Consider the following 13,800-nt stretch of genomic DNA (forward strand, 5'->3'; position numbering starts at 1 on the left):
GATGAACAATTCTTAGTCGAGTGCAGAAGAAACAATATTCCCAGTACAGTGGGATGGTTAAAAGAATAAACTCTAAAAGTCATGCTGCCTAGGTATGAATCTCTTGCTCCGCCACTTACCAGCTGAAGGTTAGTCACATGGTATCTCTATGCTTTAGTTTCCTCATCTGTGAAATGACAATAATAACAACAATAATACCTAAATTAGGAGATTGTTGAGCACATTGGATGAACAGTGTCTTGCCTATAGAAACACGATGTGTTTATTAAATAAATAAAATAAATTTATTCAATACTTTAATTCCTGGAAATTTAGTGTCTATAAAAAGCATGTAAAAAAAGTACTTTATGTTTAAATGGAAAACAGTGAGGTCTAGACTAATAGTAATAATCAGGTTTTTTACCTACTTGAATATCTGCAAGTGATATAAAGGACAGTTGTATGAGACTGTAGGACTGCCCTGTGCATTGCAGAGTGCCCAGCATCCTTGGCCCCCGCCCACTAAAGTCTAGTAGTACCTTTCGGTCATCATGACCTCTAAAAGCACCCGATAGGGAAGCAGACTTGGCCCAGTGGTTAGGGCGTCCGCCTACCACATGGGAGGTCCGCGGTTCACACCCCAGGCCTCCTTGACCCGTGTGGTGCTGACCCATGCGCAGCACTGATGCGCACAAGGAGTGCTGTGCCACGCAGGAGTGTCCCCCGCCTAGGGGAGCCCTATGTGCAAGGAGTGTGCCCCATAAGGAGAGCCGCCCAGCGCAAAAGAAAGTGCAGCCCACCCAAGAATGGCACCGCACACACGGAGAGCTGACACAACAAAGATGACGCAACAAAAAAGAAACACAGATTCCTGGTGCCACGATAAGGATAGAAGTGGTCACAGAAGAACACACAGCGAATGGACACAGAGAGCAGACAACTGGGATGGGGGGGAAGGAGAGAAATAAAGTAAAAAAATAAAATAAAATAAAATAAATAAATAAATAAAAGCACCCTATAGGGATTGGTGGTTTTTATGTACACTGTTCCAGGCCCCCACATTTTTGTTTGTGAAATCATAATAAATCTTCTATCTATATGAGCTCTCTTAAGCTTGCTTTCACATCTGAATCTCCATTTCTCAGTGTCCATATTCAGTTTTGTTTTAATTTAATGTAATATCTTTCTCTCTCCTTCTCTCCCTTCCTTACTTCTTCCCTTCTTGCCTTTGGGACACCGCCAGCTCTAAATTTCTTCCCTGTTAGAGAAACTGCTAATTTCTTTCAGGTTAGTTGCTAGGAGCTCTTTGCCCCTGCATATATTCTACTTTATGTCTCCAGAAAAACTCTTCAATTGAAACCACGTACTGTGTTTCCTTCTGCAGTACAACTATTTCTTATCCACTCAGTTTTCTTCCCAGGTAGTAAGTGACTGGTTCTTGTTTTATCACCAACCCCCATTTCATCTCACCCCACTTTTTGCCAGGCATTTCTTAAAGGAGCCAACTTTTTAAAAGATGTATTATTTATTTATTTATTTATTCCTACCCACCCCATCCCCCTGTTGTTCGCATGTGCATGTCTGTTTGTCTTTCTTGTTTCTTTAGGAGGCACCAGGAACCAAACCCAGGACCTCCAATGTGCCTACTCACTTGAGCCACCTCCATTCCCTGCTATGTTGTATCTGTCATTATGTTTTCCTTTATTGCGTCTCTTGTTGCGTCATCTTGTTGTGTCAGCTTGCCGCACCTGCCTGTCGTGTAGCTTGCTGTCTTGCTCATCTTCTTTAGGAGGCACCAGCAACCTCCACTCCCTGCTTTGTTGTATCTCATTATATTTTTCTTCTTGTGTATCTTGTTGCATCATCTTGTGTCAGCTTGCTATGCCTGCCCGCTGCCCCAAACCAGGGAACTCCCATGTGACAGTTGGAACTCAATTGCTTGAGCCACATCCACTTCCTGGGAGCCAGCTTCTGTTCTTTCTCTAAGTATTTTAATACTATTCAATAAAATGGAAAATTTTCATGATGGTTATAAGGGAAATATGAATACTGGAAAGTTTTTTAGAAGGGGGACTTGTAGAATTTGCCTATGTAGGGGAGAGGGGAAAGCTTTGTTTTTCTAAGCAGAGATGCAATGATGTGTTTGGATGGACAGAGATGCAGTGCAGGACACAGGTCAAAAATGGCAGGAGGTAAGATTAGCTAGATATTGTGGATTAGTTTATGGCAGTTCTTAGAAGGCACAGTGGAAAGGTAACTTTATTGTTCATTGTATTCCCACATTTGTTTGTTGGTTTGTTTTGTTTGTTTGTTTTGGTGGAAAATGTCTCTAGTCCATGAATAGGTAAACTTTTACCCACTTTCCATGCTTCCACACACTTACCCTGCACCCACCAGAATTCAAGCACAGATACCTGTAGCACTGCCTGTCACCCAGACTAGCTTACTAGCTTACCCAGAGCAAACCACCAGTCATTAGCATTAGTGTTTGATTTTGAATGAGAAATGTGTTTCATCCCAAGTGCTTCTTTGCAAAGCACTGATGAGGTCTTGACACTTTTTAAAATTAAAGTTTATGTAATAAGCAGATATTTCATTCTGCTTATGAACAAGGTTCTGCATTATGTGTTAGTCATCTCCCAGATGATCCTCCTAACAGTATCTTGGCAGGCCATTCTTAATTCAGTTATTGTGTATTTACAGGTGGTTCAAAATTCCACATTGCCTAGAGTTTTTCCACCTTCAAAGTCCAGATACTTTTTCTGGCTTTCCCAACTTTTCTCAGCATCCAGAATCATATTTTAGTGCTCTTGTTTGAAGCCATTCATCTCTTTTGCTTTTTATTTGTCAGATTTATTTTGAGTTTGGTGTATTCATATTTTATACCTTTTTTTCCTGACTCAGATCAGTAGTTTATCTCATTCTATTTACTCCATAAGGCTTAGAACATAATAAGACAGCAGCCTGTACTTATTTACACCACTTGTTTGCTGATAGAAGAGGGAAGGGTGAACCTTTAGTGTTTACACACGATATTATTCCTTTTGCTTCTATTTTTCCAAATAGTCATGGTCTTTTTTCATTACGCATACAATTGTAAGAACAGCTTAGCATTCTTTTCATGTAACTCACCTCTGACAACTCTCTAGTCTGATGCTTGTCCTGTTCCTTCTTGTCAGAAAATCCATGAGCTTTAATGTTTCTTTTTTCACCAGGTTCCTGCACATGAACAATGACGCCCTGGTCCTTACTGAAAATGGGCAGTTTGTGATCAGCCTCTCACACCCCTGCTTTATTTTCCTTCAGGGGTCCTTCCTGTCCTTTCCATCAAGGCCACAGGGTCTTCAAGTTCTCATCTCCCTAATTAGAACCTCCTGTGATATTTTTTTATTCACACTGAGGGGCAGATTGTAGACAACAGTTGAAGGTGGTGTCCTTTTCAGGGGTGGTTACTTATTAACAGAGCTCAAAGCTTTAAGGTAAAGGAGAAAAGGAGTTTTGTCCATCACTGTTAAGAGGAATTTCAGAGCTCCTCTGCTCCTCCTGGATGCTTCTCTAGGAAGCACATGCTCAACAGCTCAGTGGAGGGGCCTACAGACATCCCAAGCCAACATAGCTAATTACTCCAATAATTAGAACCTCAGCAGTAATGGTGAGTCTGTCTCACTAACCAACCATCCTAGGAGGTTAGTACTGAAACACCCAAAGAAGCCTTTTATAAGGTCCCACAACATGGACCTAAGAATGTTGCTACAGCTTTCTGACTATTTTTCAGAGGTGGTGGGTAATCTCGGTCTCCTTACAGCATGTCAGGTCACTTCACACCTTAAACTACCCAGTTTGTCATTCAGAAGGGACTCTGAATTCAGCTTGAAGGGCTCACTCCTATCTCTTCTATCGGGTAGAATGACCTTCTAGAAACGTGGAAAGCCCACTTGGCCCGGAAGTTGTTTCCTTCAGTAGAAGGAGTGAAGAACAGAACCCTCTTTATGACCACCTAGACTGTATCTGGTCTGAGTCTCCTTCTGGTTCGACTCAAGAGGACAGGGCCATCTCGCCACAGCTAGGAATTCCTTGGTTTTGGAATCAGGCCACTGCTTTACTTTCCACTCAGTACAGCTGAGCTTTTATTCCCACGTTTTCCATCTCCTCTTGGTATTTAAGTATTAAAGAACTCCAGTTATCAGTTAAACCATAGCAGGCACATGAGCTCTAATGACTTTTGCAGGTGGTTTGGGCCATATGAGAGAACCTAGCCTTGATCTTAAACTGTCATCTGAATTCTGAGTTAATCCAGGAAAGCAGTAAAAATTAGTAATGTGTATTGCATGTCTCTTATACATGTGTTTTCCATTATTTGCTCCTCTGTGCCACAGCGTGTATGCAAGCACACACACACAATCCTTCAGTTTTTCTGAAATGGGGAGAGAGGGACCAAGGTTCCAAAAGGAAATGACTAGTGTGGCGCGCCTTGCAATCTGAACTCAGTCACATGTTCTGAATGGAATGACTCCATACACATTAGCAGGTTGTCTTTCTCCCATTTCCTACTTTTCTAAAAAGAAAACACTTGACAGGAAAAATTGGCTAACTTATAGACATTCAGATTTCATTCTCTGAAGATAAGCAAATGATTTGATAGCCATTGCAGAGGAGCAGGACTTGTAAAATTGGAGTTAAGTTTCCATAGCAATGGTCTTTAAAAATAGGTAGAGTTAGTTAATACACAGCAGCAACCAGCTGTTCTTCATCTCCAGTTAAGGCTTGAAAAGAAGGAAATTAGTTTCACCTGTGATAGAAGAGATTTACAAGACTTGTAATGTCATAATGGGAAATTTATTATCAGTGGAGACTATTTAAACATTGGAACAGCTAACCAACAGTAGAAATGGAGGGATGATGTCTTCCATTGACTTTAAAAAAGAATATATCATCTGTTCAAGTTCATAGATTATTAGATCTGTCAAGACATTACAGACTCCATTGAGAATCTAATGGGCTGCCTCTCCAGAAAAATGCACAGAGTTTTGCCTACAATTTCACTGAACTTATGGACTCCCTGAAGTCTGTGAACTAGGCCCTAATTTGAGACACTCTGTGGTAGATGATCTCCAGAAGTCTTTCCTAATTGACGAGCTCCTTGGCTCAATTTTCTCAAACATAACAGTGGAATCTAAAGATCAAATGTCAGACTTTCAGTTTTCTTCCTCAAGATTTATAATGTTTGGAATGCACAATTTGAAACTGGAAAGGAAGGATAACGGAATAGAAAGAATTCTACTTTTAAATTCACTTCTTTGTCCCAGAGAAGACAAATGTTCCATTTTTAAATCACTGGTTGGCTCTGTATCATAGTCTTCGTAAGAAAGCAGTGCAGGACTAGGTCTTTGCCAGCAGTTACTCTTCCCAGTCCCCACACCCAGCTCCAGATTCATGGATGAAAGAGCAAACTGAGATGCCACGTTGACTATCTAGCATTTTCCCAAGTTCACACATCTTCTCACCCTATTGCTGTGATTGTTCAGCTGGGTTTGAAATTCATACTATATAATTCATCAGTTTTATGCACAAGTTTCATTGACTACAAGTTGGAAAATGACCACCCAGAATCACAACTCAGGGAATAATTTGGCTCTCTCCCTAAATAAAGAGCTTTCATTCTCTTACATTCGCTTAGGAATTAGAAGTTTAGTGTAGTATGTGTCTGTGTATTTTAAACTCATTATAATGAGCTACCCAGTATGTTAAGCACGGCCCTGTAAGGTTTTATTGTTACAGTCTCTATTTTACCTAAAAGTCTTATGGTTTCCTTTAATCCCAAATTGAAAGTGTACTTGTCTCTCCTTGTACTTGTAATCAGGAGCTCCAATTAAAGATTGCCTCGATATGGCAAGGAAGCAATAGTATTCTTTGGGAAAGAGCATCATTGCCAGATGTCTGTAACTTGTTGTCAGTCTTCACAGTACCTTATCCTGTCCGAAGGCAAACTCTTAAATTCATAGTTGGGCGTATCTTAATGAAATTAGAAATATTACTGATAAATGGGAGCCAAGCAGACTTGGCCAACCTCTCCTTACCACGCAGCTTTTGACAATCGCTCCTTCCCATTGTTGAAGAAGAAAAGGGCTTAACTATTCTCCCCCTCTACATAATGTCCCCCTCTTTCCCAGTTCCTCCAATCCAGGTGAAATACTGCATGAAGTATACAAGACATAAACTGTTTGTGGATACTCTGCGGTATTAACTCTGCCAGTGGCTTTAGCCCTTACTACACCAGTGAATGTTGTCTGGGAACTAGAATTGAGGAGAGGCAGGCCACTCCAGCAGCCAGCCCAGTTGTAGCTCTGCTTAGTGACTGATGAAGTCCCTCTGTGCCTTTGAAAGTATATTGACAGTTCACTCTGTTAAAGCTCATTTATGTCTTCCTGGGGTTGAAGCTTATGGCAGAGGCACACGGTCTGTTGAATATTTACCTCTCATGTATTTTTCTCTCTGCAGAGAATGTGATCAATGGGCAGGATTATGAAGTGATGATGCAGATTGATTGTCAGGTGATGGACACCAGGATACTCCACATCAAAAGCTCGTCAGTTCCTCCCTACCTCCGAAATCAGCAGAGGAATCAGACCAACACCTTCTTTGGTTCCCCTCCGACAGCCACAGAGGCAACCCACGCTGTCAGCACCATCCCAGAGTCATTACAGTAATGCCTGAGCTGCACTGGAGAACAAAGATCGGGACCCCACCAAAGGGGAGAGGGTGGGAGAAAGACATCTTTCCACCTTCTTGGTGGCAAGCAGGGAACTGCCTAGTAATAAGAGTTCATGGGGAAGAGAGTGAAAAAAAAGAAATGCTTCGTTTCTCCCTATCTACCCATTTACTTGGAAGGCACTGGAATTCAGATGCAAGTGAATGGCATTGTTCCTTTAGCAAATTTAGCCCAGCATCCTCCAGTGTTACCTGGTTTAGAATTGTCTTTTTCTGTACCTTTCTAAATTGCTTTTTCCCACTCTTTTTCTTTGGTGTTTACATAATAATCTTCAAATAAGTTCTCCTTCTCTTCCTTGCCATTTCACTTCCTGATACAGTGAAGTGACTTATTTAAAGCTATACAGTGCTCAGACACTCAAATATTTCCACTGACAGGATTTTTTCATTCACTTAATGCAAATCTATTCTGGGTATTGTGCTTAATGAGAAAATAAATTTCTAAAGCTCCCCCAAAAAGAGTCAAAGCAATTTGGAACTTTAGATAAAAGGGAAAACCCCTAGTTGGTAAAGTTTATCTTTACTTGGGCTTTGTGGTTCACACCTGACGCTGTGCACAAGTTAGTGGGTAGCAAATCTGAGAGAACGAGATGGATGGGAAGGGTTAGTGTTGGGATTTTGAAAGAAGAGAATAGCTCCACTAATACATGTGTTTAAAACATTTCAATTTTGATGTGGTTGCAGTTTATGATTAAAAATAAACTACTGTTTATTTTAAGGACACAAGGCCATTGAGTATGAGCAAACATACTCACGTCTTTTGTCTCCTGATGTGGTGCAGCTCCTCAAGGACCACAGGACAAAGGCTTCGTCTTAATTATGAGCATCCACCCCTCTATATACCTTCTCTTAATATGATGATAGCAATTCAGCTAAGGAGGAACCTGGAGGTTTTACTAAGCAAGGCAAGCCTAGTAAAATAAATGACCAGCTTTTATTGGGTAAGACTATGCAGACAGGCAAGCTGGGATTCCTACTTGTTGGGGGGGAGGAGATCCCATTGTGTGGCAATAATTTTCGCTTTCTCCAGTGAAAGACAGTGGAGGAGTTGACTCCTTTGTCCTCCCATGTTAAAAACAGAACTACTGAGTTCACTTGGATTTGTCTGCACTTTGCTGACTTTCTTCCCCATAGTAGACAATTAAATTTCATTGGGTGAATTCATAGAAATAGATCCCAGGCAGTGTTGTCCTCTCTGATGTTTTATCTTCAATTTCTAAAGCAAGTCCTCCTCCCTATCCTTTTACAAACTTTACGATTCCTTGATAAACTTCATTGTGAAAGTACTGCTTCTTACCCTAATTGCCCTGCCTTTGTTGATTTCTTCCCTTTCAACACTATCTTATTCAATTCCTCTTCTTCCTTGCAAGAAAAAGATAAGTTATATCTGCCTTTCAAGGATTATATGCAGCCAGTTAGTTTTCTGCTTGTGAAATTAGGCCTGGCTCCTAAATAATTTTGAAATATCACCCATGCTTCTAAATCTCTGAACAGTGAGGCCTCTCTGCCCAAGCTACTTTGATGCTTCCCAGGGGAATCAGTTTAACTTTTTTGAGGGAAAATAAGGGCTACGTTACCTAGGAATCAGGAGTTTGTCCATATGTTTTAAGGCAGTGCAACACTCCCCTCTGATTTGGCTAACCTGGGTGACTTTCATACAGGAACCATTTACTCTTGGAACCACTCTGATGGATACCAGGGAATCAAAGGCAAATGCCTGGAATATCTTTAGGTTACATGGCAGTCCTTTCATGGGATATCTTCTCTTGGCCCTGTTCCTTCCCATTCTATAATGTGAATTAGGCAAACAAGAGCTGTGACCATGGCTAGTAGGCAGTGGTGACTTGGTCTTCCTAAGCTGCTAATCTTCTGGGAGCATTATAGTGACCATAGTTGATTTAAACATCTCCTTTGCACTGAATCACACAAGGAGAAACCATTACATGGGCTTATTATTTTTAGCACGTATTTTTACTTTTATCTCTCTATTCCCAGCTTTTCAAACTATGGTCCTTTTACCAACTCATCAGTCTGAAGACTTCTGACTCTATTACTAGTAGAAATGTAGATGGTGGTTAGGAAGGAGTCACCATCAAAGGGTGGCAGATTGTAGAGGGGCATCCCCAGTCGTGTCTGTATGCTAGCATAAGGCCCTTTAGGAAATGGAAAATTACTGTGTCAGATTAATAAATTAAGCTTGTCTTTTGGTTTAAGTTTTTTGGCAAGATTACCTTTTGGGAATTGCAGCCAGCAATTGTGGGGAATATATACATACATGCATACATACACACATGGTTTTATTTTGTTTTTTTATTTATTAAGTTTTTAAGTGGGATTTTATAAGCTTGTGAGAAAATTGGATAAACTTATCAAGGGGGCAAGTCTACTCCTTAATAGATGACCTCGTGCTCTTTGGGCCAACACCACTACCATATTGGAAAGTGATGGCAGAAACTGATGGAAACAGTTTTTCTGCCTGGTTGCAAGCCCCATGTCTTTAGGCTTAATGTAAGGAAGCGGGTGTTTCGTCATCCTAACTACTGAGTCAGAGGTTAGGCGCCTCTTCCACTTGGGGGTTAACTGTTCTGTCTGTATCCCAGCAGTTCAGGGATCCAGCTTTCATTAGAATGTTTGTGTAAACAACCTCCTTCCAAAGTAAGGAGTTTGTAAAAGGATCACTCTTGAAACAAATGTGTTGTTTGCCATGCTGGTGGAATAGACACTTTACTAGGTTATTGGGTGGAGTTTGTGTTTTCATAAGTAAAAAATCTTCCATTGTTATTAAATCTCAGAGCATCTTCTAATTTTTTTTTAATGACTACAAGTTCCAGCACAACTGGCATTTCTTTGCCTTTCCTTGTTAGCAAGAAATAGACATGGAGGTATTTGAAAGCAACAATGTTATATGAGTCATTCTTGAGTGCTCTGAATAAACATTACTTAGAACAGACAAGGAACTTGGGATTCAAACTGATTTTTCTATTGTTTTTTTAAAAGAGACACTGCCCTCATTAAAGTTTCTTGGCCTTATTCTTCCTCCCAGGCATGTGTCCCCAGTTGTCCCAGCAGTGAGACTCTGAAAAGGCACTGCTGCTGTGGCCTTTAGAGTGATTAAAGCTGAAGCACAACCATGCTCCTTGTGACTTTCACACTATTTTCTGATTCCTGCCAGTTTACTAAACTCAGGTTGTGAAACGTGGCAGAAATGTATCACAGGAAAAAAAAACTTATGTTTGACTTTCTAAAACACAGAAAAGTTTCAAAGCACCTTTGACAACTTATTAGCAGTAACCACTTCTATGCTCACAGCCTAAAAAGGCACTGTAAGATCAGAATCCCCCTTACAGTCTTGCCTCATGGAAACTTCCATCCATGAAAGCCCTCTTTCTACTGCATTCTATGGCAGCTGGCTTCAGCTTCCTTCAGCAGATATGCAGGAACTGAACTTCAAGTGAGACCTTCTCATACTGCTGGCCACTTCATATGATTTCATCTCTCTCATTGCTTTTTGCTAAAATTGATAGAAGCTTATTATGGACCTCTTATTCCTGATCAAAATGATGTTTTCCTCATTTTAATTTACAGAATCTAGGAGCTCTGCTATTAATTTGAACACCAAGTACAACTTTTCCTTTAAAAATAAGAATAGACCCTGAGAGAGAGAAGAAAATATAAGAAATTGTCTTTTCTACCTCTAATAACACATTTAGAAGGTCAGAATTCCTGGTTTTCCCCAGGAACAGAGGAGTTGTGGTTGATTTTTAGTTCTCTAGTAAACAGAACACTAGACTACCCAAAAAGATGCTGCTGGAGTCCAAATGGAACATTATGCACATAAAGAAGTGCAGCTTTCCCCTACCCAGAAAAGGAAATCGGAGTGTGTACTGTTAACTTATATTTTCAATGACTAAGCTTAAATCAAAGTTTATTTTGGATAAGACTAGAACTTTCAGCAGTTCATTCTACTTTCTTTGTTATCCGTCAGATGCAACAGAATTTATGAAAAGAATGACAGAGTTATCTGTCTAGTCAGGAAGTTTATCCTACCTGTGAATCATGTCATAGCTCACCACTGTCAAATAGTGGACGCCATTCTCAACATTGTAGTTTACTAACTTTATGCATTAGGAATTCAGCTCATTAAAAGACTTTTAATTGTATTAGTCTTGGGAATCAAGGAGTGAATCATTCATAGCTTATCATTTACCAAGGTCAACAAATATCATACCATTACTATTATGTTGTTTGCCCCCAACGAAGTCTGTGGCCATCAATTAAATAAGCAAACCAGGAGCCTGGGCCTATCTGCTGGCATGGTAATCCCCGATAGAAATGAGCAAATTGACTTTCACAGAAAATACACCTTGGACCATTTTAACTCACACTGAGCCCTAATTTCCTGGTCAGTCACCAGGATAGAGGAAATGATGGAAAAACAGATGAAAACTGTTACACACTACTGGCCTTAGAGATGTTAGTTTCCTGTCCTTACCATGTTGGCAAGTATGGGTGGGCTAGGCCCAGCAGTACTTCACTCATGGGGCCGAGAGAGCCCAAGGAGAATGGGTAGAGATGGCACTTCACCAGAATTTTCTCTCCAAGGTTGTATCCATGCTAAATTAAGAATGTATTAAAGATGGGAGGAAAGATGTACCATTCTCTCCCTTAATATATATGTTGGCTTGCAATACCTAAAGAAACAATGACCACAGACTATTCTGTGCTTCAAGCAATTCTATATAATACTATACCTGTTCTTTGTCTAAAAATAAAATAATTTTTAAACTTGCCTCCTTTTGTTCTATATTTAAAAAGAGAAAAAAAATGTTCCCAAAAGAATGTTCAGTGTTAAGTGGTTATTTAATAGAAAAGGTGTCCTAAGACAGATTTATGGCCTGTTAATGTTTAGATGAAACTATTGAGCTCTTTTCCACTCTTCCTCCCAGCCTCATTAAGTAAAGATTTCCTTTGTTGTGTCAAGATATCTGTACTGAAAACAAAAATCTATCAGGGAAAAAAAACTCAAAAAACCCATTTTTTGACCTTCTACAATAGGAAATTTGGTTACTCAGTCACATATCCAGTCCTAACCAAATGCTGCTTCTGGCTTGAAATGGCCCATGTTCCATGCATGAAACCACTCAGGCAGACTGAAAGCAAGGGATCCATCCAGGAGCAGTTAGTGCAGGCATTTACGGAGCACCCAGTTTGTGCCTCAAACACTGGCTTAAGTCCATTAATTGTATTGTCTTATTTCAGTCCTTCCTGCAACCCATTTCCTACAGTGGTGGCATAGCCAGCAAGTAGTAGAGCCAAAAGTCAGCCAGTCAGCGGTGGACCTAGGCAGTTTAGCTCCAGCACATGGGTTTTTAGCTGCTAGATTTGTTCCTCCTCCCAAGGCATTGGTCCAGCAGAGATCCTGGCCCTAAAGGAGCTCATGGATGGCCTGTGGAGCCAGGTCTATGTCTATATGTCTGAATACAGGCACAGCAGGGTTCTCCAAGGCAAACCGCATTTGTTTCAGGAAATACCTTACTAGACTTCTTTAGAAAGTGAGGCGCCGCCTCTCGAAGACCTCAAATCATCTCTTCTGCAGAGGAAGTCAGCAAAGATTGGAAGGTAGAGGTTTGAACAGCTGAGAAGTGGGACCAAGCAACAGACTAAAGGCCGGAGCACCTGGAGAGGTGGCTTAGGAGAAAACTCCTTGGTGGCAGGAGGACAAGAGGACTTTCACAAATAGGGATCATTGTGGTGCTAAAATGTAAATCCTCAGGGTCCCAAATCTTCAATAAAAGCCTATCACATACACAGCTTTGTATCAGTGTTATTGGAGGGAGTGAAAGTATGGGGGTGGGGTTGGGGGTGGAAACAGTAGTGAAGAATAAAGTACAATGACAGTACAGCAAGATAATTCATAAACCGACGAGTCAGTGGAAACAATAGAGGTAACTACAGGAAATATAATTTCCCACCCCCTGCCAACAAATCCTGGGATTGTCCACTGGGTCTTCCCACTGTATATGGGATATAGTTCAAGCCAATTTTGAATCTCAAAGGAAAACCACAACCGGCATTTGGGTTACACAATACATGGTGCCATAAATAGGCAGCTCTTCTAGCATACACATTGGAATTGATCTCACTAGTCCTCTCATTAGAAACGTAGATCACTTCACATGTTTTGCTCATCAGAGGAAATCTGTAGCACATTCCTTTTCATCACATTTATCCGGTGTGATCTGTGTAACATCCTGAAGAGAAGGCTTAACCTTCTGCCAGACATTGTGTGCTAAGTGTTTATAAACATTTGCTCACTTAAGCTTCACAGCAGCCTTGTGACATAGACACACCATTATCCACATGTTGCAGATGAAGAAATGGGCTTAGAGAGGTTAAGTAACTTGCCCAAGGTCTTGCAACTAATGTATAGCTAGCAGAGCTGGGATTTGAAATTAAGTCTCTCAACTTAAAAGCCACATTCTTTCTACTATACTACACTGCTACTCATCCTTTGAAGCCATAAAGGATGACAACAGGAGACAAAGGAGAGAGGAGGAAGCCAAGCCACATGTCACAGGCATGCAGCATTGGCATGTTCAGGAGGGAGGGGCAGTAACTAAGACACAAGGTGGAACAAGTGGTTTTTCTGTGAACAATGCATGGCCTCGGAAGGAGTCGATGTTGGCTACATGCTAAACCCACCCTGTGCTGCTGCACTGCTTCTTCTGGGCCTTGGCCCTTGTGGTCTCATCTTGAATAAGTTGACCTGGTGTGGGGAGGCCCGTAAGTGAAGGTCCTGGGGCCCTGCCAGCCCTCTCTCATGTCCAAGAGCCCAAGTGTGACATTGAGCCCTACCCCAGGGTACACCCACTGCCTACCCTTCTGCTCACAGTTCTTCTGTCTGTAGGTAATTTTCACTGGAGAATTAACTTCCAGAGTGGATGCTGAACTATGAGATGGGAGATGCTTACATAAAAGGTCCCTGATCTCCAGAACCAAAATTGAAGTGCTTTGGTCCAGAAGTGAAGGACATATCATAAAAAGATAATGCAA

General features: G+C 41.0%; 1 protein-coding gene across 6 annotated transcripts in view; it reads left to right on the plus strand.

The window, feature by feature from the left end:
- ATF6 (activating transcription factor 6) overlaps window positions 1-11,537 on the plus strand; it is a 276,008-nt gene extending 264,471 nt beyond the window's left edge. For all 6 annotated transcript variants that reach the window (XR_011645463.1, XR_011645464.1, XM_058310014.2 and 3 more), the window contains one exon: window positions 6,478-11,537. Coding sequence is in view for 4 of the 6 variants with exons in the window: in XM_058310014.2 (XP_058165997.1) it covers window positions 6,478-6,686 (209 nt within the window). In the remaining 2 variants the exon portion in view is untranslated. The remainder of the gene's footprint in view (window positions 1-6,477) is intronic.
- Window positions 11,538-13,800: the final 2,263 nt, after the last annotated feature.

Source organism: Dasypus novemcinctus, chromosome 13 (genome assembly GCF_030445035.2).
Source record: "Dasypus novemcinctus isolate mDasNov1 chromosome 13, mDasNov1.1.hap2, whole genome shotgun sequence".
Taxonomy (NCBI): domain Eukaryota; kingdom Metazoa; phylum Chordata; class Mammalia; order Cingulata; family Dasypodidae; genus Dasypus; species Dasypus novemcinctus.